This window comes from Cygnus atratus, chromosome 7 (genome assembly GCF_013377495.2).
Source record: "Cygnus atratus isolate AKBS03 ecotype Queensland, Australia chromosome 7, CAtr_DNAZoo_HiC_assembly, whole genome shotgun sequence".
NCBI lineage: Eukaryota > Metazoa > Chordata > Aves > Anseriformes > Anatidae > Cygnus > Cygnus atratus.
This window is the reverse complement of record NC_066368.1, coordinates 12,327,202-12,353,146: the sequence shown is the minus strand read 5'-3', so window position 1 is coordinate 12,353,146 and position 25,945 is coordinate 12,327,202. Positions and strand designations below refer to the sequence as shown.

General features: G+C 41.4%; 1 protein-coding gene across 1 annotated transcript in view; it reads left to right on the top strand.

Annotated features, from left to right (window-relative positions):
- The window catches only part of SORCS3 (sortilin related VPS10 domain containing receptor 3), a 279,845-nt gene that overhangs the window by 203,691 nt on the left and 50,209 nt on the right, over positions 1 to 25,945 (top strand). The window contains exons 9-15 of the mRNA XM_035547545.1: positions 10,719 to 10,808; positions 13,841 to 14,020; positions 15,799 to 15,945; positions 16,641 to 16,743; positions 20,639 to 20,715; positions 20,827 to 20,918; positions 24,189 to 24,296. Coding sequence (XP_035403438.1) covers positions 10,719 to 10,808; positions 13,841 to 14,020; positions 15,799 to 15,945; positions 16,641 to 16,743; positions 20,639 to 20,715; positions 20,827 to 20,918; positions 24,189 to 24,296 — 797 coding nt within the window. The remainder of the gene's footprint in view (positions 1 to 10,718; positions 10,809 to 13,840; positions 14,021 to 15,798; positions 15,946 to 16,640; positions 16,744 to 20,638; positions 20,716 to 20,826; positions 20,919 to 24,188; positions 24,297 to 25,945) is intronic.

Sequence of the window (25,945 nt, the reverse complement as noted above, 5' to 3'; positions counted from 1 at the left end):
TCTCAGAAGTCATGTGATGTAGCTGCCTATTATGGGATGTGTCAGATTCACTGTGTGCAATATCTCATGCATATCATTCTGTCTGGATAATCTTGGGCAGAAATATGGGAGCCATCTCTTCTGAATTTCAAATATTAGAGATGAATAAATAAATATCAAATTAAATGTTAAGAACCTGGTGAGGCTTAATAGCTGCATAAAAGATAGGTGCATGAGCTCCCATCTGTCTGTGCTGGAACAAATCAGAAGTAATGTTGTGGAGTAAAGAGGGTAGCTCATTTCTTTTAATGTTCATCATGAAAGCATTAGGTTTTTAGTCTAAACCAGTAGTCTGTGTTCCCCTAGAGTGGACAGATCAGAACCTTCAAGGGCAATTCATCTTCTAGACACCTATTGCGGGATGAGAAAGGTCTCTCTCTGTATGTTCTTTTGTCTTTAACATTAGAAGGCACTTAAGTGTAGCTTAGAGAAGACCCATAACTTTCCAACAGCTATAATAAGGGAAGGTGAATCGCAATTATTGATATCAACATTTCAGATTATCTGTATGCAGCTATTCACCAGTGTATATCCATTCTAATCAAATTGATAAACAGGCCTGTAGTGTCAGATTCCTGGGAAGAATTAACCTATATAACTGTGCACTCAAAGCAGATGTGATGTTATGGTGCATAATGTGCAGGGGAAGGGAGAATATGGAAAATGTTATAGTGCCATTATAAATCAGCGCTTCCTTATGTGGAGTGTTGTTGTGCAGCACTTCTGAAAGGATCTTGCAGAATTACAATGCAAAGAAAGAAAAATAAGAATGATCCTATGCTCGAAAGAAACTTGCCTAAGAAGAGAAGTTGAAAAGACTGGGACTAGTAACCAGGCAAAGGAGATAAATAACAGCACAAAATGAAAAATATAAAAGGTAATGAAGAGGGAAGAAGTAGCTACTAAGAGATAACAGGAAGAATTTGTATGAATAGAATAGTAGGTGATCATTCTGAACTTATTGATTGACTTTCTATTTGATTGACGACTAGCTGTTGAAGGATGTCTAGCACAGCTGTAAGAGTGGGTAAGTCTGCATAAATTGATACATAAAGAGAAAATCGCGCCCTCTGTTATGTGTATAAGATTTCATTCAGTTCACAAGATTGCTCTTGTGCAGCCAGGAGCCAATATCAGCTCCTTCCTTCATAGTTAATATTTAAAATCCATGTGGCTTGCAAAGCAGATCACTTATTTGTGAGAAAATCTTGGAATATGATATTAAGTGTGAATTTATTTACTGTACACAAAAAGGAGCTAATTTTATGAAGGCGTACGAAATATTAGCTGCAACTTTGCCATTAAGGTCAATGTCAGTTATGTTCAATTATATAGCTGTGCACTAGTGAAGCCAGTAATTTAGAGCAGTACCACACCTGTCCCTATAAGTGCCTTTGAATACTTTCTGCTGAATTCGTATCACTTTCTAAAGTCAGGTGCAGAGGTAACCTGAAACTGTGTACAAGATTTGACTTTCTGACAAACAGCTTACATTATAAGACGCAGGGGTCAGGAACTATCTTTTGTTTTGTATATGTATCTAGGCTCTTGATATTTTGGAGAATTTCTATGGTAAAAATAAATCACAGTGTTGTTCTGGAGAAAAGGTTTTTCAAGCAAGTCAAGTATCAGTATGAGTAATAGAATTGCTCAGGTTGCTGAAAAGAGACTAAAATGCAACACTTTAATGAATGTGGGGATTATTTTGCAGAAAATTGTTTTGAGTGAGAAGCACTGTTGGGAGCAGAAACTTCTTATTTTTCTCTAAGCAAGCAAATAATATCAATGCTACTTAGTTCTTTAAAGTAGCTATGAAAGAGCAGGAATGATCTATGTAAGTTTCCTTGCCAACAGATGAAAAAGTTCCACTGAAAATGCAGGAAAGCATGAGCAAATGTCATCGCTTATTGCAGAGTGAAAAAGTCTGGACTGAATAATTCTCAGTACAGTGTTGCTTATTTGTGGTGGTCTAAGAGCTAATGGGGATATTAAAAAAATGGCAGTGCATTCACTGGGAATCAGCTTTGCTGTAAAACCCCATTTTTTGCAGAAAGCAACATTCACGTGGGCAGTCCTGCAGCTGGCAGAGGGAGCTAATCGTTGCTAAGTTAAAGTCATTCCCAATTGTGTGATGGTAATGTGGAGGTTATCTCAGGTGCAATAACTCAGTGGTTCTGTTGGGTGCCTGGAGTCCTGTGCTGGACAAGTCTGACAACCAGCGGGGACTGAGGACATTCCCAGCTCAGTGGTGCAACCCCAGGTAAGGACTGGATTTTCCCACATGTCAGGTGAGGGACAGTAACAAAGATGAAACTTTCCAGGTTGTGTGGCATGAAGATTGCTGGCAGTACTGCTGTTATAGTGCTAGTGGCCTAGGGATGTGAGTGAGATGAAGTTTACAAGGAGAGGTAGTATTTTTTTATGAGATCAGAACTGATAGAGTTAGAAAAGGCACAGATAAGCTTTTGAGCATACTCATGAGATCCTAAGGGACTTGAGCAAGGATTTGTTATGTGAAAAATACCTTCTCTCCCCTGAACTATAGAAGTAAGTCTCATAAAATATTTCTCCTCCCTATTAATCTTGTTGTGTTTTCCTTGTGTAAACTCTTCAGTGTGTGGCTTTCCTCCCAGCGGTCATACCAGTCTAGCTCAACATTCAGTTAACACTGTCCCTATTCCTCCCTGAAGTTTCTGTCTCTGTCAGTGCTCAGAGACCCTCAGGGTAACTTTGAACCATTTGATTTGGACTGGCTGTAAGTCAGTAGAGAGATGTGTGGATGGGCAATCAATACCTATCATGATTGTTTTTTATGTCTTTATTTTTCTCTGAGATGGTACAGGGAATCCGTACCATCTGCAGCTGAAGTGGATCTGAAATGTAGCTCAGACTTTCAGCACTTTCCATGGCACTGGCAGAGCTCCTGGGCACAGCAGGCTCTTCTGAGATTTAGAAGAAGCTGATGCCTGGTTTGAATTTGGGGGTGATGCCTGTTTTCTCTAGAAGGCCAAACAAATGAATGCCTTTTGAGATGGACACTCTTAGGTCTGTCTTTAGGGCTAAAGGCTTGTGGTGTCACCTTGTAGGGACAAGAAACGACACCTGCAAGCCCTGGTTGAAAAAGGCCCTGTTCACTTCAGGATCTGCTCCATTTCCACTTTTAATGGGAAGTTGCTTGCACCATTAACCAGAGAGGTATGCTGAGAGGCATTTCATTATCGCTTCCCAAGGCCTTTAAAGAGGGAGAACATGGGGGCCTCTTCCCCTTTCCACTCCCATTACAAAATGTAACATAATTTATGAAGGTGTTTAACTGTAGGCTGAAATTCTTAAGAGGGTCTTGTGTTCCTGGTTCTCAGGTACCAAGGCATCGACATATTAATCACTGCTGTTGTCCCTTCCCTGGCTCCTTCTGCTATTTCCCCTCTTGTGAAGATTTCTTGGCAGCTTTCTATGTCATTTCATTTGTAGCTCAGCATCCTGGGAACCCCAGGAGCTGCACCACTCTCTCTTGACTCCTGATTCCTCTGGTGTAGGTTGTCATGGGACATATGAAGGTCCCGTTCTCAAATAGCTAAGCTGCTCTGGTGGTTGCCTTTCTTCTGAGGATGACATAATGAAGGCAGAAGTGTGAGGTGAGCAGGGAAGAGAGGGTCTTGGCTGTTGTTAAAAGTCCTCCTGAATGAGATAGGATTGGCAGTGTGGATGCTAAGAAGCAGAGGATGGTGATCACTCACAGCTTGCACATGCAGCAGTGTGGGAGCAGCTGCAGTTATTCTAGACAGCAGGAATTCCATGTGGAAAGTGAGAAGTTTGTCAAAATGTCATCATCTGAAGTAATTTTACACTTAGAGTTTTGCTCACTTCAGAGAAGTGTACGGCAGGGCAGTATCTCAGCCTGCTCACTAGGATGAGCGAGAACAAGCAAACCCAGAATTTCCCTAGATGTTCTTGTGTAGAGCAGCTAAGTGTAACTCTCACAATGCACATCTAAATAATTCCTCTGGCTCATGGGACCAACCGCTTTTGCCAAAAGCTGTTGAAGCAATTCAGTCTTCTTTTGCATCAGAAAGTCCCCTTAAACACACTGATGTCAGCATGTGCCCATAATTACTTAATTACTGATAGCTTCTTAGGGCACCTATTATCAATAATATTACCTTTTCTGGATGCTTGGAATCTCATCAATGTGTGTCCAAAAATCTTAGTTGAAGTGATATGATGGAAAATGGCTTTTGTAAAAAATGCTGCTGCTGCTTTTTTTTTTTTTAAATCTGAATCAAATTCTATTTTTATCGAATTTGATATCTTTATGAGAACGTATGATTTCCAGGCTCTGTAAAAAAGAAAAATATTCATTATTTATAGCTTTAGAACTGGGGTGGGAGCACATTTCATTTCTCTTTAAAGGTTTATGGAGAAAAAGAAGTTCCTAATTATTCTATAAGCTATATATATATGTTTGAGCTTAGCTCAGAGAAATAGTTTATTACTATATTATTGCTTGTAACTGTGGTTATTTAGTCAAACTTAGAAGTGCCAACATTTAGTAGGACATGAGTGCATATTTCAAGTTTATCAAGTATTTCAAGCTGGGCTAAATGAGTGTGCTTTGCTGAATCGAATATAGTTGTCAGGTGAGTAGACATCAACCAGCAGCCACAGCTGAGATTATACCAATTCATATGGATACTCAACTTCAGCTCTCAAGCTGTCGGTTTAATAACTTAAGTAGTAAACTTCCCCAAGAATAAAGAAAGGAAATTTATTTATTTATTTATTTATTTACTTTAATGTGAAACCTCGCAGTGAAATGAGATAGGGAGGAAATTAAACTTTGATTTCCCAGTCTAGAGCCTTCTCGTGATTTCTGTAGAAGCTAAATACACTATGTTCAAATATATATTTTTTTCCTCCATTTTTTAACTAGGAGCCAAAGGTCTTAACAGAAATCAATCTGTGCAATTTATTTTTAACTTCACCCTGCTTAGCTCCAATTGATTTTTATCTTTGCAATCGATGGTAGAGAGAACGGCTTGGCGGGACAATGGAGCACTCTCCAACTTGTAGGGTTTGGTCTTTGAGTCTTTTATTGAAGAAATCATTAAAAGCTTATTATGAAACTGATAGGATGAAGACGTTTAAATGATGAACATCATTACACCTGTTTAACTGGTGAATAATGCCTGCTACAGCTGATCTTCTCTTGCCCCTATTTAAAATGTCTCTTGCCCCTGTTCAGAATGCTGGACAGCTCTCCAGTGGGGGAAATTAATCCATACAGATGAAAGAAAATGCAACCCAGGTGTTAGTTAAAAGTCTTCTTAAAGCAAGATAGGCAGTAAGTAGTTGGCTACTTTCCTATTCACTGCTGTGTGTTTTTTCATCCATTTCTAGCACTATTTCATCTTTTCTGTGCCAAATGTTATCAGAGTTGGAACATGAAGCTAAACATCTGTTGATAAAAATTGATTATCATTTTTCTTTCCTTTATTTATTTATTTATTTACATTTATTTTGTTCCTAGGGCTTTTTGTACTGTACTTTTTTTTTATCGCTCTCTTCCCTTCCCACATCTTGTATGATTTATCAGCGGTGTCTGAATCTGGAGATGTAAAGGATTACCTTGGCAGGCTCATATGTTTCCTCTGAAATCCCTCACGAGATTTAAAGTGTATAATTATCCACCTCTCTTAAGTTGGTTTCTGTATGGGTAGCGTGCATTTGCAGCTCTAACATGGCTCATGTTTTGGTGTAACTGTGCACGTTTTCTGCAGGAGTTGCTTTTAAAACAAATCTAGTATTTTCTCTCAAAATTACACCATCCTATTGCTTTGCCATCATAGCTCTGAGGGAAGTGAACAGGGACAGTAAAATAAATGCAGCTTTGTCTTAGCAAATTCTCAGTGATGGGTCTGACACTCTAAAATGTGGCATGCTTTCAAAGCCTACTGAATTTAGCAGGCAGCTTGAGGGTGCTTAGCTCGTGGAAGCACTAATACACGTCTCTGCAGCATAGAGTTGTATCTCCTCACATTCAGATCATTGTCATTGTGTAATGCCTTAATGAATGTGCAAAAGGGATGACATTAACAAAAGCCACAGGGAGATAATTCAGGCTAGATGGTGTGGTTTATGTTTGGGCATTGGAGAACCTCAGTACACAGAAATATCTGGAAGGTGATTGTCCTGGCCATGCTGAGAAATCAAGAAAGAAGAGCATTACATTAGGCTAATGCAGGTGGATTCTCCCTCTGACCAGCTCACTGTATCTCCTGAATCTCTTGTGACTGAGAACAGGCTTAGGCTTGGGAGAGGAGACGTGACTTTTCACTCCTCATGCTGGCAAACCTGTACGAGGCTCAGACAGCAGCCAGCTCTGAAAAACAGCAAATTCACTCGCTAAGGAGCAAGCATAGTAGCTTGTCTGCCTAATGTCATAATTCCTCCATGCTTTAATCCACAAATCGATATAGGGGATGCTATGCCCTCGAGAAGGAGAAAGGGTAACTAAGGTTAAAACAGTGAGGAAGGATGCCATGACACTCTGTGGAGGTGTAAAACACAAATCAAGGGTGTCATTACGTTACCGATATAGTGTTTCTCAAGTTTTCACTCCTACCAACTCATTTCATGTTACTGGGAGGGAGGGAACTTGACAAGCAAAGAAAGCCCATCTCATCAAAAAGTGGGGAGTTTATTGGAAATAACATCCAAAGACGTACTGTCAATAAGGAAATTTTAAATTAGGTTCTTTAAATTGACTGAGTTGCCATTTACAGTGCTTGAAGTGGGAGGTAAATTACAGGAATTACAAAGTCTAAACATGTCTAATGATTGTGGGTTGAGCTGTGCTATTACCAATTCTCTTTTCCTTTGAACGTTATAAACAATGTGAAAAGCAGATGTCCTGTTCCAGTAACTGTGCAGGGCAAGTGCTTGTTATCCTTGTAAACCACCCAGGCTGATAAGCGATGTAGAAAAGTCCTCTGTTCTCTTTCAGCCATTAGCTTAGAAATCATGTGCTAGCTGCACACTGTTATTGTGTCTGTACCAAGGCTGTGCTTCTAATACATGGTGCATGAGCGTCTGCATCAACACATGTACCTTTAGCCTTTCTGTGAGGTCTTTGAGCAGCAGGAGGCAGGTGAGGTCTTGCTTAGCCCAGAGTCATTTTGGAGATTTAGTAGTTTTGTGTTGGTTACAGCAATACCTGATTTACTTCGGGAATTATGGGTGCCAGCATCAGTTAGCCAGGGAGATGAGGTGGAAGCCTGGTGCACTGTGATCTGCAGTTTCTGACATCATTGTGGGTGTCTTTACATTCTGGGACATCATAACTCCTTATAACTCCTTCTGCTTGCCTTTCAATCTTTTTTGGATGATAGATGTGGGGTTTTTTGGTTAAACAGAACCCAAACCTGCTCTTAAAGAATCATGTGTTTCTAGGCATGTCTCAGAAATTATGGAGATGAATGGATTCCATGATATATTTTCTACCATTTCCACAGCCTTATGAAAATACTTCTGTTGTCTTCTATGTTTGGTGTAATCTGTCCTTTTGTAGGTCAGCATGCGTGACGAGCTAGCATATTGAAACTCTCAGGGCTTTTAAAGAGAAACTTCTCATGTTTCTTTAAGTCTTGATTGATGTGAGGCCAGATTTTCACCTTGTAAAAAAAAAAAAAATAACACAAGTATTAAAGAAGATCATGATCATGAGTGGAGGAAGGAAGAAAACATAGGTTAGGAAAGACAAATGTGTTTAATGGCAAACACATTTGTCCAAATGAATCATTTCCATGGGCCAGAAGCCCAGTTAAACACATAAAATAGAAATCCAGAAAAACAGATTAACAAGCCAGTCATTAGTAAAGGAGGAGGAAAAAAGACAAACCCAGCTAATTCTGTACTGAACATGACAGATGAGCTCACAGCAAATAATTGGGTGACAGTCATCAAATGTGAACTAAAAGGAGGCATTAGAGGGGAAAACAGTATCATAATCTCTGGGATTTACAATGTTGGAGAGTTTGCTTGTAGGAAAAAGAAAAGTTCATCAAAATAAATTAAGATGGGCCTTCCAAAATTCATTCTGTACCACAGTGCTTGCCAAAACTTTATAGAAGGCTTGATCATTATTTTTAGAACAGTTATAACCATGGATGTGTAACTCATGCCAGATGAGGTCCTGGCTGAGGTAAGCTTCACACAACTTTTGCCAACAGAATTTGTGGGTGGCTTCAAACTAACTGGCTCAGAAAGACCACAGGACACAAGGACTTTTGCTTCTAAACCTTTGTCAAGGTGACCTAGTGCCAGGTGGAGGACTGAAAGGGAGTTTATCTAATGCACAGTGAACTTGAATCATGTTTGAATTTCACCTTTCTGTCTTAAGAAGAAAAAACAGTTACGTTTTGCAGTGGCATAATTTTTTTAACTATGTAAAATCTTTTTTTGTGTGACAGACTTAGAATAGAACTTTTTTGTGTGACAGACTTAGAATAGAACTTGGCTTGGCACAGGCGGGAATTGGTCACATGTTGATATTTCTTCCGCCATGTTTTCATTTGATTAGCTTGAAGACTGTGGGCTGTTTCCTATGTTAATTGATCATCACAGCATTTAAGGTAATTTTATTACGTTAAAGAAGAGTAAATGCCCGTGTCTAAGTCCATCAGATGCATATTGAACCCAGGGACCTAGCCAAGTAGTCACCGGACACAGTAATTAAGTCTGTACTCTGCTACAGATAAAGAGCTGATGTTGAAATCATGAATGGTGTAAAATGAGTGTATGTGGCAGAGTTATACCAGTTGAGAATTTGGCTCTTCCACTAGAGGTCAGAAATATCACCAAGAGAATAGGGAATATTTAAATATTCCCTGAGCTGTTCACATAGCACGACTTAGAAGTGAGGGATACTTCGGGCATTGTTTTTACAGTTGATTGATACAATTACTGAAAAAAAATGATTTTTTGCTTTTGAGTTGGACTGATTGTGTATCAACTGTGTAGTATGTGCTTTGCTGTGAAAACTTCACTTTGATGTGGTAATATTAGATGGGAAAGATATCCTTCTGAAATAACACTCACAGCCCTTTTACCATCCTCGCACCTGAAGAGCAAGGCTCAGAAATGCTACTGGGCCAGCGCACAGTGAGCTTTGCCTAGAGTGAGTCAAGTGACTCTTGTTTGTCTGTCTCTGCCACTGGCTTGTTTTGAGACTAAGCAAATTGCTTTTGGTTTTTGTGTCTGTTTCCCCTTGACTTTAGCTATATGTTGTCGGTACAGTTCCAGCTCACTATGATATGGGCTGTTTTTCTGCCTTCTTATGTGGTGTATGGTATAATGGTTGTTTTTTTATTTATTTTATTTAGGGAGCACTAAATGGTACTGTAATATCATTACAAGTAAAAATGTCAAACAAGCAGAAAGAGAAGTCTTAGTGCAGAAGCCTGTCCTATTTCTAACCCTTCTTTCTTTCCAGTTCTTCAAGCTGTCAATAGAAAAGCCTTATCTTGAGTTGATTAGATATCAAATTTCATGACCGTTAATGTCATGTCCTTCAAATGACACCTTCTCTAGGGAAGAATGCTACCATCTAGAGGTGATATCATTACTGAGAATATAATTGATGTTAGAGCAGTATTACATGTAAGTTCGTTCTGAAATATCGCTGTCAGATAAAAGGGAGTATATCTAGGAGAGAATCTAGGACCTTTCTGTTAGCTTTATTGGAAACTTAAGAAGCCAACAAATCCGTATAATAGAGAAGTGCTGTATATATTGTTCTATCTCCGAACCTGCAAGCTTGCCAAAACAGCAGAATATAGGAAATTCAACTATGTAAGCCTCATTGTAGCCAGGCCTAGAATGGTCCCAGAAAGAACACCCACAGCAAGACTAAGACTAGTGACAGGTTCGAAATCCCATATATTGCAAATTATCAGGGCTAGATCTAATCAATGTGTGGCATTTATATGTAGTCTTTACAGCTCATTCACTCCATAAAAGCACAGATTTGGATGTCTAGCACTTATCCCCACACCCTCATTCAGAGATGGTGTGATTTCAAGGAAACGAGCTTTATAGTGACAAAGAGCACCTAAGAGCTTAGCTCCAGCTTTCCAAGAGAAAGCTCATTGCATTTACTGTTTGCATTAAATAATGCTAGTGTGCTTCTTTCATGTCAGTCACTGCAAAGGGTTGTTGGAAGACAATTATGGCTCCAAGGTATAAACAGGCAAAGCTGTGAAGCAGCAGAGAAGAGAGGTTATCTCCTTCTTATGGAAGAGAAACGGAAGCACAGAGACTTTAAATTACTTGTCCAAGGTAGCTGTGTTGGAATGGTGTGGTGAAAACCAGATCTTCTCCTTTATTCCACTTTGTACTCACTTCTTCCTTTTTTATGAGATACCTAATGCTAAAATCATGCTGGAATCAAAGCATAAGAGACAGAGTGGAGAGTACAATAGCACAGCTTAAGTAAATAATGCTCTAGCCCTCCCAAGTCTGGGATTTCTTTGATGGAGTTACACAGAGGCTTTCAGCGACATCTGTGCAGGTCACAGAAAAGATATCTGGAAAAAAAAAAAAAAGTTATCAAACCTTCTTAAAGGTGTCAGCATAGGGTGTCTCAGAAGGGCCATCACTCACTTTCTTTGATATTTCCACAGGTGACAACTGGTGGAAGAGCAAATTACTATGTGTCATACAGACGGGAGCCTTTTGCGCAGATCAAATTGCCCAAATACTCTCTTCCTAAGGTGAGTGCACCATTTATGAACACAGATATCTAATATCTTGAATAGTACAGCCTTCCCAGTGATGAAGCACCTCAGTGGAGTTCCTCTGTGGGGAGCTTCATTTGTTGTGCTACCTGAATGATCTTTCTTAAATACGAGGTTGGGATCTGTATCTCTCACTGCTTTTGATCAGTGAGCAGTGAGAAAGAGCAGCCTTCTTTTTCCTCTGTAAAGAGCAAATGGGAATGAAGAAGTACCTCAGAAAACATAGAACCAACCAAATAAAAATGCTGCTTCACTGAGATCCTTGCCTGAGCCTATGTTACTGGCTGCAGATTGTTTCTCACATCCTTGACGGATCTGCTGTGTAACACCTTTGCCCAGTCTTGTTCTGTTCTCTACTGAAGATTTCTCTGATGAGCCTTGCCATGACATCGGGGGTTCTGGAGAATACTTATGATGCTGAGTTCTCCTGCAGTCTCCATACAGTGAGAGAAGCACAGGATGTCAGCTCCACTGTCCCTATCTTATGGCTGGACATTGTCAACAAGTCATAGAGGTGTAGATGGCTCCCTAGAAGTTGTGCCTTAGTGATGCTTTGGACAAACAGAACCACTGTATGATGCTGCTTAGGAGACAACTGGGATGGCAGTGCCTAAGATTAATGCTGACCAGCAAAGCTGAGAGAGAGGGAAGCTAGTACTTCTCATACAACTGTGTGTGGCTTTCCTCACTTAGGTCTTAGCTATCTACCAGATCAAATGCGTCAAGCTTCAGCAAGGAGGATGTGTCCCTGGTATTGGAGTAAAATTCCCTAGTGCAGTCATTGTTTAGGATTGTGCAGAACAGAAGGGACCAACCTTTACAGTGCCTTGGCTGAATACAAGTTTCTGGGTAGCCTGATGAGCAGCTCAAACTGCTCCTGGTCTTTGTAGCCACAGAATGGCTACTGAGGCTACTGTTGTATGGGACTGATAATCAGCAGTAATGGCCTTCCTCTTTACTTCTTTCCACAAGTGAAAATTATTGTGGGATAATTGTAAAATTGTTGGGCAGATTTGCGTGGTGGGCTGGATATAGCTTTCTGTTTGCCTGTGGCATATCTACAGTCTAGCAGATATGGGATGCTTGCTTTAATTTGTGGCTGCAAACTTTTAATAGTTGTGAGAAATCTGTCTTGAACTCCTGGTGTTGCACCTCAACTTCTTCACATTTGGGTTGATGACAGTTCATGTTGTATTGACACTTGTGTAGCATATATATATATATTTTTTTCTTCGTGGTGTGGGATTCACAGTGTCTGACCATGCACTGACTTATGAGAAACACTGCTGCCATTTTTCAGGAAAAAAAGCAGTACTTAGGCCCCCACCTTATGAAGCACTGAAAGCTGCCCATCGTTCAAGTGATGGAGACAAGTGGATGGAGAGAATGAGTGCCCTGTGATTGTCCTGCTTTATTGACTGATGCAGTTGTAGCTTGCTGGCCCGCTGCGAGATGGTTTTGTCAGTGTCCCTGGTTTGGAACTGATGCATAGTATAAAATCAGGGTTGCTTTTGTCATTTAAAAAAAATATCTAAACTATTTAAAGCAAAGTTTCTTGGTGAAGTCTTTTAGCCATGTAAAAGAGTCTTGTTTATGTTGTCCCTAGTTAACAGAACATTTTGCTGTATGGTAATAACTATCTTGTCAGCCGTACATTAATGAATTCTGCTGGAGTTGTACATATGTGAGGCTGGCAATAGAGTAATGCAATATTTCCACTGCAACTGGTTAAAACAGATTGAAGTCATTGGGTGATTTGCTTTATTGTCACACTGCTGGACTAGGTTGGATATGTGCTTAATCTTCAAAGAATTAGAACTGTTGGGCAGGAACCAAACATTCTGGTTTAGTCTCCTTTCATTGATGGAAATGGCAAATCTCCCACAGGCTGCACTTAGTGGGAAAAGTGGGAAAACTCCACATTCCATACTGATAGGCTATGTTAAGTCTCCTATCTACTCTACCCCTACTGTTCATCTAGATAACTCACATGGAAGGTTAGGTTACATCCTAGGCAGGGTAGGAATGTTAAGCTGATTTTCTCCCACATACTCTTACCCCAAATGAGTCTCTCTGTCCTTTGGGAGACTTCCAGAAGCAAGGTTTCTTGATGCAGAAACAGTGCAAGAAAATAATCAAGGTTCCTTGGCATCTCGGGGAGACTTTGAATAGGTAGAAAGAGATAAATAAAGCCCCACATAACTGCAGTACTTTTGCTTATAGTTGATCCAGAGTTTGTTCAACAAGGGTGGCAAGGATGAAGTACTTCAATACTCGTCACTACCCTGGAAATCATTTCCAGGTCATGAACCTGCTTTAAGGAAATACTGAGGAAGTGCACTGTCAAATCTCTTTGATATTAAAATTAAATGGAGAAACCCTTGCTCAACCTTCATGTCTTTGTCACAAGCAGGATTCCGGAAAAGGTTGGTGGGTAGATTATTTGATAGCCTGTATTGAACAAACTGTTAATAGAAAAGTATCTTATTAAAAATCACTACCAGCATTAGCTCAAACTAATCTTTATGCCTCAGCTTCAAAGATATGTGAACTCACTTCTTGTTTCTTGAAACGGGTCGTTTACCTGTTGGAAGCACAGCCTCTTAGTTCAGCATGTGAATGGAAATTGTCACTGGTTTAGCCTGGTGCTACACCAGAGCTAGTGACTATGAGAAGACTCCAGGCTCCAAGGCTGTGAATCTTCCATGAGTGATAAAACTCGCTTTCAAATTTATAAATAAAAAATGAAGCTGAATGAAATTCCTTGAAGCTACCAAAAATGAAGAAAGCAAAAACCCTTTGCCCAGCTGGTGGTCATTAAAAGATAGAAATGCAGAAAAGTCACAATGGTGGTAATTTATTGGCTCGCTCTAACAGAAAATTGTTTAACATACCTATAATTCATGCTCCCTCTCCATTCTTTCATAAGTCATGGTAATTACTACATGTCCCAAAGGGTGAAGAAATATAGAGATCCTAGTAATAGGCCTTTCGTCTTCTTTTAACAGGACATGCATATTATCAGCACAGTTGAGAATCAGGTGTTTGCAGCTGTTCAAGAGTGGAACCAGAACGATACATACAACCTGTATATCTCAGACACCCGAGGGGTTTACTTCACCCTGGCCTTGGAAAATGTGAAAAGCAGTAGAGGACTGGAAGGGAATATCATCATCGACCTTTATGAGGTATGTAGTAAAGGTCACCCTACAAGAACAGCCACTGCTTGCTAGTTCAAGCAAGTGTAAATCTCTTACCCCGATTTCAAGATCCCCGTTTGGCCCAGAGGCATTTACTGGATTTGATGCTGAGCAGACTCATGTGGGGGTAGATGCAGAGCATTCTGCTACTGGTGTGATATCTGGTTGTTTTCAAGTCAATGACTAGTTATGCTGTGTGACATTTCCAAAAGGGAAAACATTATCTCTCTCCTTCTAATGTGGATGTGTAAAGGTCTTGAAATAGGGGATTTCCTCTTGGACAGCTAGAGATACCTACTCACAGGTAGGGAATATGAATTCTACCTTTGTAAGCATTGTGCAGTTCATGAATTGTAAGCAAAAGTTTACAGGTGTCATTTGCCCAGATATAACAAATGGAAAGCTTCTACCCTTTGTAATCTTCTGTTCTCCTTCTTCTGCTAGGCCTTTCAGCCTTGGCCAAGAACAGTAGTAGTTGTTCCAGTTCCTGGTTTCTTCAAAGCATTCTGGCTTTGGTGGGTCGATATCTTGTTGCCTGGAAGATCTGCTGAGGCTCAGGTCTCAGCACTTTGCCAGCAAGTAGCAGCAATAGTAACTACTTGGTAATACTAATAGTAGTTGCAGACTGACTTGGGGAAGTTCTACTATAACACAAATAAATATGTTTCCAGTTTCATATAGAAGTTAGAATTATACATTTATTTCAGCCTGAATAATGACAATTTAACAACATCATCAATTTGTTTCTAAAAATCCAAGTGGTTTGAGGCAGTGAGAGAAAACTCACAAATAACACATGGATCAATATGAAGAACAGGCTTTACATATTACATTCATCTCCTTAAATATATTTACCTGCCTCTGAAAAAAATAAATAAATCTGTAATGTGATGAACCAGCTGAAGTAAACATGCATTATTTGTCATTCCTGGGCAAAGTCTGTGCTCTGCAGCTGTGTATCAGTCTTCGCTGTTAAATGCCAATAGAGATTTTCATGGGATCATTCAAAGGGTAGTGTCACTCAGGGAACTTTAGAACCAGAAGGATTTTCATCCTGGCTGCTGCCTGGAAGTTCCAGATTTGCAGCAAGTTCCTTCTTTCTGTCTCACTTAGACAGCTGTGCAACAGAGACCAGATTAAACACGAAATCTGCTTGGGGACATCTTGGCAGGACCATATTCTGTTGGAATTGGTTCTGCCAACAAAAATCAAAACATTTGGAACAACTGGGTTGATTTTGACAGAATTTGGGAATGGAGGAGCGTGAAGAAATCAAGTTTGCAAAACATCAATGTTTCAGTATATTCAGGATTTCTATCTTTTGTGTAAAAGAAGAAAAAGACCAAAACAAAAAGATTCCATGCTGCTTCTGGTGTACCTGCTGTTTCCTGTGTTATGGAAGTCTGGGGAGGGAATGGGGCAGCCCACATCCCTGGGCTTATAAAGCTAATGTGCATGCTGTCCCTTCAAGGCCATGATGGGCCTGTCTGCAACCACTCAGGAAAATCTAGAATTGGACTGTTTGCTAGGGATTTGCTCTGTGAACATCCTTGTTTTTTTCTTCTAAAGAGAGGGACTGCACAAGGTCTTTCAGTTGTGCAGGCAGCATCGTGATATATTTGTAATGCCATTCACAGTCTTCTAAGGCTGGACTGAGATGACCATTGCTTTTGCAGAGAGCGTCCACTGCTGAGAGTGCTCAGATGGGCCTTTCCTTTGGCTTGTTTTTCCGATGTATTTTTTTCATCTCTCTCCATTTTTCCTAGGTAGCAGGGATCAAAGGCATATTCCTGGCTAACAAAAAGATAGATGACCAAATCAAGACTTTCATTACCTACAACAAGGGCAGAGACTGGCGTTTGCTGCAGGCACCGGCCACCAGTCTAAGAGGGGATCCTGTGGTTTGCCAGCTGGTGAGTGGCAGACCTTTCTAAAGCACAATTGACTCCTTTAGTGTCTCTTACGTTACTCTCCGGGTTGACAAAACTTCACATACGGCTGGGTAGGAGGGATTCTTACCAGTCAGAGATTTGCAAAATCAGGTGCTCCAAAGTGGGGCACAGTTTATGGATGAGAACTTTAGGTTGGGCTTGCAACATAATTCAACAACATACAGTGAACAGGCATTTTACAGTAGGTTGTAGCCCCTGTGTTTCAAAGGAGTGGTGTCCCCCTGAACTTTTACTGGTTACTTTTTCCCCATTTTTTTCTCCTGACTTGCTAGATGTTAAGCAAGTTGAGTAGATTTCCTTTAAAATCTATGAAGCTATGCAAAAAGAAAATTCTTGCCATCTTGCTTGACCTTTTTTATTGAACTTACATTAGAATATGAAAGTTACTAAGAGGAAGTGCTCTAGATCATATTGTTGGTAAAAACAAATGCAGATATGCTCTCTTGTAATGCAGCATTTCTGTTTCTCCTGCTCTCAGCTACTTTTATGTTGCTTATTCAGAAACTGAATATATGCTTCTATTTGCAACAGTGTTAAAAGGAGAGGGGTCATTTTCAGAAGGATCAGAGCATCTGTCTGCAATCACCAGGGATTCCTCTGTTGCTTGACTTATTGTGTATTGAAACTTCTGACTTCCGTTTGTTTCCCGTCAACAGCCCTTTTGCTCGTTGCACTTACACCTGCAGCTCTCAGAGAATCCATATACTTCAGGAAGCATTTCCAGCAAGGAGACAGCCCCTGGGCTGCTGGTGGCAACAGGTAAGAACCTAAGTGCTTCTCAGCACTCACCCATGCTTCACCTGGAGCCTGAGTGTGTATAAAATGTTTTCTGTTAGTGTAAAAGTCTTCAGCTCTGTTTCGCCAAGTGCTAAGCTAATTAACTCTCATGTGTTATGGACTAGGAGAAGGCATGTGGTCTCTTACTTCAAAAAAGATGATGTCTGCCAGGTATTTGTTGCTATGCAATCACCCATCTGCAGGTCTGAGCCCAAATGTGCATGGGATCATTACCAATAGGCATTATTAACTTCTCTCTCTTGACATCATTACAACCACTGATGTAGGTCTACCAATTTGCTGGAGTTAGCATGAATAAGAATAAGGACTGTATTTATGGCTATGCTCCCAGGCAGTATTGCTATGTTCCACCTTTTGAGCAACAGAGTTTTAACAAAGCCTGTTGGGTGAAGCCTGGACTTCGTGAATGCACGTCTTGTGCATGGTACCTACTTTCTACACTGTGTTGCTCCAAGACTGGTAGCACTTCATCATGACTGCATGGGTCATTGGTGCTGTGGGACATTCTGCAAAATGGTGTTCTGGCAGGTTGCAATGCTTTCATGACAACCTGCTACAATACTGGCATGGTGGCAGTGGATGACCCGCTGTAATTAATCTGACAACCGTCAGAGACGCTTTTGTCCTCCATTGCCTGCACACAGCACACAACCTAATCAGGATGGATAGAGCTACCACCCATCCTCAGAGCTCCCACAGCTCTGTGGGAGCTGCGGGGACAACAAAGTGCTTTCTGAATGGCCGGTGCTATTGAAAGCTGGTCTCTGAAGCAGAGGGTGCCTTTTCACAGAGAGGCTCCTACATACATTCAAATACGTTCAAGTAGCTTAACCATTCTTTCCAAGGCTCATTTTAACTCTAGTTCTCTCTGGCAGTTTAATTCTTAATTCTTTAATTCAAGTGGCTTGCAATTGTGTCATGTTAGCATGCTGCCTTTATGAATTTGCACTGTTTCTTCCAGCCGTTTCCATTCTCATGTTCTTCTGTACTTCCATGTGTCTGCCTGACTAAGCCAGAACCTGAAACACAGGTTCCCTTCATGACATTTATAGCTCAACAAGGGAAACACTGTGTGATTTCCAGTTCACTGATCCAGGCCAAACAGGGTGAGATAATTTGTTTTAAACCCACAGATCTTCTTATGCTTAGCCAAGTGGAGTCATCACTCCTGGCAGGTCACACTTGCTAGATGGATGTGTAGGAGCAAGCCCTAGCCATGATGCTGTGATTGCAGAGACTTTTTTTCTTTAACCTTTTAGGAAGCAGAGGCAGCAGGACAGTGAGATTCTAGGCACTGATCTAAATTGTTAGTAAATGAGGTTCTTTTCAAGCTGCCAGTGCATGGGATGAATGCTTTCCCAGTCTAACAATTAACCTTTAAGAGGCAGAATATCATTTCTGCCTTATTGCTTTGTACAATAAAAAGCTTAGCCTGTTGGGAATATACACATCTGTTTCCACTAACCAGTTTCACGACAACAGGAGTGTCTCACCATGTTGGCAAATGTGTTCCAGGATAAGCATTGCAACTTATTCTCACAGGCATGGGCTGCTCAAAACCTCTGTTGAGCGATCTTGCTCTTTGATTTACAGTGGTGCATTTCCAGCAATGAAGTGAAACTCAGACTCAATAGGAGGGCAGAGGTTAGATTCTTGCTAATGGAAGAATTATATTTTAATATCAAAATCCTCTTCACTTGCTTGGGAGTTAGTATATTTGGTGTGGGTTTGAATCCTTATAGCTGAACGAAGCTTAGATGGAAAGAATGAAGAAAATCTCGGAACAGCTTTACACAGAAAAACAGGCGGGATTTCCTTGTACCTTCCTCTAAAACAGTTTTGTTACTCTTGCTGGTGTGAGGGAGGGAAGGTTAGGTAGGTGGACGGTGTGGTGTTTCTATATCCTGAACACTGATGGATAAGTCTTTATTGAGCTGTCCTGTCTCCCTGAGCCAGATGTTTTATTTTTGGAAAAAGAGTTGTCACAACAATGTGCCTAGTTCTATTCCATAATGCTGACAGGAGTGTGTCAACTTCCATCTGGGTTTTAATTTCTCATTTTCCAGCATTAAATGTCAGAAATTCAATTAACATTTTCACTGGGGTGTTTTTATTACGCTCTTGTTGATGCTACAGATGTGTAAGAGTGTCACCTCTCCCTTTGCTTTTTTTTTGAAGAAAAAATATTAGTTCTCCCTCCTTCCATGGAAATTACACCTGTTTTAAAAACAATCTTACTTGGAAGGTGTAAGAGTGGCTCACTGTGTAAAAAATGGACTTGGAATAAAGAAATCACAGGCTCAGCAGCAATATAGTGGTTGTGGGCCATTATCACTGGGAGATCTTCTAATAGAGTATGTCAGTGCTACCTCTGCCTGCTTCCTATGGGACAGACTTTCCTACCACCAGAATCCCACCTAGCATTGATTGAAGGTATTTTTGACAGATCAGCAGGAAAAACAGGTAGCTTTTCCCTAAGCCATTGGGTGCTTTGGGAAGCAGGAAAGTCAGAGTTAATTAGCTTAGGACAGACCTATACTGTTCAGTGAACCTGGTGCTTGTAGGCATTTTAGCTTTGGAAACAGAAGAAAGATGCTGACCTCGGGGTAACTTGGGGAGTAAGCTAATAAGGTCTGCTCAAAACATGTGCAAGTTTTTCAGGTATAGGACATTGCTCTTCTACTATTGTTATATGCTCAGAGGTTCTAGAGAGCTGGGGATTTAGTAGAAATTCATAATTACGTGATTAAGATGTGTCACTGTTCTGTCTGCTGTCTCAGATGAGAGACCTTTGATAGCTGTTCCAAGCTCAGAGGTGGTGTCTCCAAATGGTGTTCTGCTGTGCTGTTTGTATATACAGTTCAGGCTGATGTGTGACCTTTGCACTGCTTTGATGTGTGCCGCATCCATTTCCTAACACATGATGAAGGCAGAGTAGCTCACTCCAAAGGGCTGTAAGTTGAGGCTCACAATTTGTTAGGTCAATGAGAACAATCGATATTGTCTAGAATAATGCTCAATATGGTCTCTACCTCTCTGCTAAGTCATTTGACCCAGCTTAATTGTCTGCACTACTTCTGTCCCCAGGTGAGTTTCAGAGCTGAACAAACAAGATGCCTTTAAAGAGAGCTAATATTTCATTACATCACAGTCCTCATTAATTCCAAAACATTAGTAGACTCAGGAAGAAGCTTTGCTTGTTTGACTGCAGGTTCTGAGATCAGTTAAGTTTTTGAGCATTTTGACAGAATCTCAAATAGGCTTTCTAGCCCCCTAATCATGAGCTTCAGTGGTGCTTGGGTTTCACCTTTAAACTGGGTTTGTGCGACTAACTTGCCTTTGGATGTTCTCCTTTACATGAAAAGAAGAGACAGAGGTAATTACTCATGACAAAGACTGGCAGATCACAAAGATCCAACTTGCCAGCCAGAGCATGACAACTGGAAGTTCAGAGAAAGATGTGTGTGCAATGGAATATCTAATGGCTAGGGACCGTGGCCACTATTCTGCTGCAGTTTTGATGATTTGTGCGTGCACCAAATGGATATATGGTTTCATATACAGTTTTTCAAATGTGTAGGTCTAGAATAAGCCTGCCTTTAGTGGGTTGCAATTATGAGCAATGCAGTCTGTTGGGAAAGTAAGCTGGTAATTCTTTTTCTCACCAGTGTCGATTTTCAAATTGATACTGGTTTCATCTTTGTAACTGAATCTTGACACCTAACTGTGGTGTTGTTTTTAGGTAAGAATAGAATAAAGAACAGCAGAAAAGCACTGGGTCAGGCCAAGTACTTTTGGTTTCCTGGAAAAAGTTCTGTGTTCACACAAGAACTTTTGCCCCTTACTTTTGTTGCAGGTAATATTGGCCCTGAGCTTTCCTACACTGATATTGGCATGTTCATCTCTTCTGACGGTGGGAATTCCTGGAGACAGGTATGTTTTGCAGAGAGAAGAAAAGCATGGAGCATTTTACTATTATTCCTTCTCTTAGCCTTCCTTTCCCAGTGGAGTAGAGCATTCATGCAGTACTTGTTGTGCTTGCAGATCTTCGAGGAGGAATACAACGTGTGGTTTCTGGACTGGGGAGGGGCACTAGTGGCCCTGAAACAAACGTCAGTGCCCATCAGGCACTTGTGGTAAGGAAACTTATTACTTTGAGAAGCTTTCGTGATGCGGGTAAGCTGACAGCGGTGCTAATGTCTTGTGTCAGCTGGTCAACATCTAGTGTCTGCACTCTAAATGAGCAATTGAGATCATTCTTATCTGCATTTTACCTTTTCTTTGTTTCTAATGATTAACACAGTGATTATTGCACCATTATAAAAATATAATGGCTATGTACATAGTTACATTTATTAATATTTTTTTTTGCACTAGTAATGTACTACAATGCTTCAGGTGGGGTTTCTTTCTGCTAACAGATACATATATACTGAGTAAGGAGCAGTCTGTGCTTCAGGTATTTCTGAGAAGAGTTGTCCCTCACTTCTGCTTTTTGCTTGCAGTAGCATTAATCTGGTAAGACAGATAAATGGAGGGAGAGGAGAGGGCAATAAATGCTGATAAGGATGGTGGAGTTATGTTGCTAAACGTTACTGTCTTCTAAAGGATTCCAGGTTTGTTTTATGATAAGTGATTATGTTGCAGTCATGTTATATGAACAGCCATACAGAGTCAAGGCCAGGGGTCAGTTTAGGCTGCAACCCTCTTGTCAACAGCCTCCTGTAATTGGGACACACAGGAAAGTAGTAACAGGGTAGACCCGTGATGATGCTCCAGCTACTTTCTGCTTAGGATCTTTCAGCCTGTAGTTAGCGTGTGTTTTTGTGTGACTTAGAAACATTTGCCTGTGCTAGGTAACTTGGTAGTCATGACCATACCTGAAGTTCCCACAGGAAAGAGGAGACCAAGAGGACCATGCCCAAGTCTTTAAACCAAGCCAAGTATGATCCAAGGCAGGAGAGGTGTGTGTTAGCCAAGGGTAGGAGTCACCAGCAGTAGGTGCATCAGACTGTGGCAAGTTGAGCTCTGGAAGAGTGAAAGGTGAGCCAGTTTTTGAAAGAGCTGTAAGTCATGTATTAACCATTTATGGCTATATTCTTTAACCCAGGTGTAACTGTTTTAATCGTGTCTTTCCTTGTGGAGGCTCTTTGGACCTAACAATACGCTATATCCAAGTGCATGTACTTAGATTTCAGGAAAGATTTGGTCACGGGTCGACTTTCCATAGGAGCTGAGAACCCAGTTCACCTTTGTCTGCTTTGGAAAGGTTTCTTTCAGATATTCTCCCTTTCCACCAAGTCTCAAGAAATTGCATGTGCAGTACTACGAGCGCCCCACCCACTCCATTAAATGAGGAGTGATTTAGAGCTGTTATCAATAAGCTCCAACAGGTTTCTTCCAAAATTGTACCCTTAGGGGCTTTGGAATTTGCTTCATATTGTCTCAGTAGGCACCTGTTTTATGGGCAGGAGTGGAATAGATTAAAGGGTACGTGTATATCTATTAGTTCTCAGGCAGAGACATTGTACAATAAGTTTCATCCTGGAGAAAAGAGGGGTGGATAATTGAAAAGCTGAGAGAACTTTAGCTAACCTAATGAAGCATGCTGTTCCCCAGAAATTGAAACGTTGTTTAGGTAGATAAGCATGCAAGCAGAACAGCATACAAATGCACAGGTGTACAGGAAGATACATACATTTAAAAATAGATTTGGGGCAGATAAGCTTTTTGTATGCTGTTGTTCTTCCAGCTTTCTGTCTTTGTTCTGTAGTCAGCTTCCTTTTCTGGCAGATGTGTGTTGTGAATCGGGTGAAGGTTTCCCTAGGCACTACTACTAGAGGCAGATATTTAGGAAATGGTGCATGCAAACCTTGGATTTTCCCATTAGAGAGCTCAGGTTATTGTAATCCGTTGTTTGTAATGCATATTGCACTGACTTCCTAGTCCTTAGGTGTCATCTCTGTGTCCCTGATGCTACCTCCTTGGAGTGGGGAGGATTCAGTTTCCAACAGGACCCCCTTGGGCAAATTCAGCTGCTCAGGTGCATGTGTACATGCATGAACACACACATGCACACACTCCCAAGCTTTCCTCGCCTGGAAAATAAGTCAAAGTTCTCTTTTACACTCACTTTAAAACGAGAAGTGTTTCCTGCTGTTTAGAGAACAAGTTTATGCCATGATTGTCTCTCTGGTAATGTCCTTTTGGGTTATGTCAGCTTTTACAGCCCAGGCACCTCACAGAATTAGAGAGAACTCTTAAATGACCCTGCTGGGAGAGGATTAAGTAATTCCAGAGCCAAGAAACCTTTGTGCTTCTCTGTTTGTTCTTCCTTCAGTGGTAGAACTTGGAGCTGAAATTCTGGGCAGAAATTATGTGAGAGCACTTGTGTGAAATCTGCGGGCAGAGAGAAACTTCATCACTTAGAATTGTTGGTGGGCAGCAGCTCTGGGAGCTTGATGCGGACTCTCAGGCTGACAGTGCAGAGGTTACGTGTCTTTCCTGCTATAATGGCAGCTGGGTGTGCATACCCTCCTCTGCCTGTTCCCTGCACCCTTGGACACAGTCTGTCAGGGTGACATGAGGGCTGGTGGCTCCCTGGGGGCTGGGAAGCCAGGAGCCAAGGGGACAGCAGGGCAAGGCCTCACAGCTGGGGCCTGTCCCACTGCCCCAGCCAGGGAGCAAGGCAGCCCTGGCCCAGGGCACCAGGCACCTTTGTGGGGACAGGGATGATTGTAGGTAGGGGCAGATGATCAAAAACTACTGAATTACCCTGGCTTGTCACTGACAATGTGAACACTCTTAGCCTCTAAGAAGGGAAATGCTTTAGTTTTAACCAGTGCGTAGTTTTTCTTTACAACTGTAAAAGGCAAAGCACACCAGACTAGCCACTGACTGTGGCTCAGTTTGGCCTCCTTCCTCCACCTTACTGTAAAACAGAAGCAGCTGCTGAGATGGATGGCAACAAGTATTAACGGGGATAGAAAGATTGTAGCTAATGCCATATGGCATTGATACACACATGGTTTGAAACATCCTGTGGTGTTGACAGCAACTTTCTTGCATTCAGAGCAGGGTTGCTTATGCTCTGAGCACTGCTTCATGCCAGGTGCTCTTTTGATCCAGAAACGGGACTTGGCAATGCCCCTTCATCCCGTGAGGTCTGATGTACAGCTGGATCAAGTATATCCATGTCCTTATTGCAGGTGTTTATAGTTTCTAAGGTTTTGATCTTTCAAAATACACTAAGAATATGAATTAGTGGGTTAGGAGATGGCAAAGATTGGTGCCTGTCTGTAAATCTAGCAACTGGATCTTGCAAACCTTAGCCAACATTTAACTGCTGCAGTTGCTCTGGAGTAAGTCTTTTTTATATGTATAAATCTTGTCTGCTTTTATCCCAGGGTGAGTTTTGATGAGGGAAGATCTTGGAGTAAATATGGCTTCACATCAACACCGCTTTTTGTGGATGGATCCCTTGTAGATTCTGGCATAGAGACCCAGATAATGACGTAAGTATATCAGCTCTTAACTTTCTTAAAATGTGGTGGTAGAAGGAGTGCATGGAGATCCCCCGGTGCATGGTGGGCCTCTTGCAGTGCAGTGTAACATTGTGTGTCTACACATGCAGTGTTGCATGAATGCATGGTGGTATTCTGTGTTTTATGCTGATGGTCACAGACCCAGATGGAGTGTCTGTGCAAACAGGTGATGCAGCAAAACTCTTCCCAGTAGTAGCAGGGGGCTATAACAAGGAGAGATGATCCCAAGATCTGACTTGTGAGTTTAGATGGGATTGTAGGACAAGCTACTGCTCCAGGGGATGATATAGCCCTGGTCAGGCTACAGAGGAGCAGTGGTATCATCACCCCTAGATGTTTTCAAGCCTTGCTAGATTAAGATGTGTCTGCCCTGATATGTAGGTGGTGACAGTCTCTCTTGGAATAGGAGGTTGGAATAATTAAGTCCAGAGGTTCCTTCTTGCAAAGACATTGCGTTCCTTGGAGCTGATGGCCCAGGGACTGCAGTGCTCTTCAGAGGCCAGCGACCTGTTTGGTTGCACCTAATGTCAGTTTTGTGCTTGCGCCAGTTGTGCTGCTTGAGTGTCTTTTGATATTGCTGCTGAGTATGAATATTCCTCAACCTCATTGCTTGCTATCTGCATTGTGTGTTGTACATCTGGTCTTAGCTCAAGCTAAAGGTGTTCTCAGTGTGCATATGCAGAGTTGAGCTCAGAACAACTGAGGTGTAGTGTGCTATGATCTACCCATACAGTGGAAAGAAGAGCCTGAGCTGACACTGAAGCCGCCTCCTAAGAGTGATGTAACACTGGGTAAGGGTGATGGAACTGGTGAAGTAATCCTTGCCCAAGAGCAGGCCAGGATCTGAGTTTAACAGTGAAGGGAGAGAGGGAACTTTTCAAAGGAATCTCAGAAAGTCATCTGTCTTCTTGAGCAAAGCAGATCTGAGCATTCTGCTCTGGGACTCCAAACAAAGTAGAGACTAGATGCATTGCCTTTGTTGCTTGCAGAGTTACCTTCTTACCTGTATTTTCTCTGGGCTGGCTGGAACAGCTTTCTGAAAAGGATCAGAAAGCAAGCTGGCTAAGACACTGTCCTTAGACTGGGGCACATCTTCAAAGTCTATCTGCTGTGTTGTGAAGAAGGTTAATCCCATCAGACGTTGATACATGTCTGATGTTGCATTGTTCCTACCCTAACTCAGGGGTGAGAAATGTAGTGTAATTTTCATCTTATAATAGGTTTGCTTTTCCTGCTTTCTGCACCTTACACTGTGAAGTGCTCCAGATTTTCACTAGTTGCAAGAGGAAGGAGAATCAGGCCCAGTATGCTTTCTTCTAGGTTTCAGTCCATCTGCTTGCTTATGTGGCAGGAAATGCGTAGGTGCTTCTCATTGCTGGTGTCACAGGTAGTGACAGACTGAAAGGAGATGGCTGTGTATGCTTGTCACCAGTTTCTTAAGGAATCTTGGATCAGATAACAGTTGTGTCTGGGGCATTTCTGCTAGTGATTTGAATTTATTCCAGCAGGGTTGTGTGATTTGTGTTGGTTTGCATTTCAAAAATCTGACACATCAGCCTTAAACAAACAGAAGTGACTACGTGGTGAGGAGTGGTCTGTACCTGCAGTTGAATAGTTTC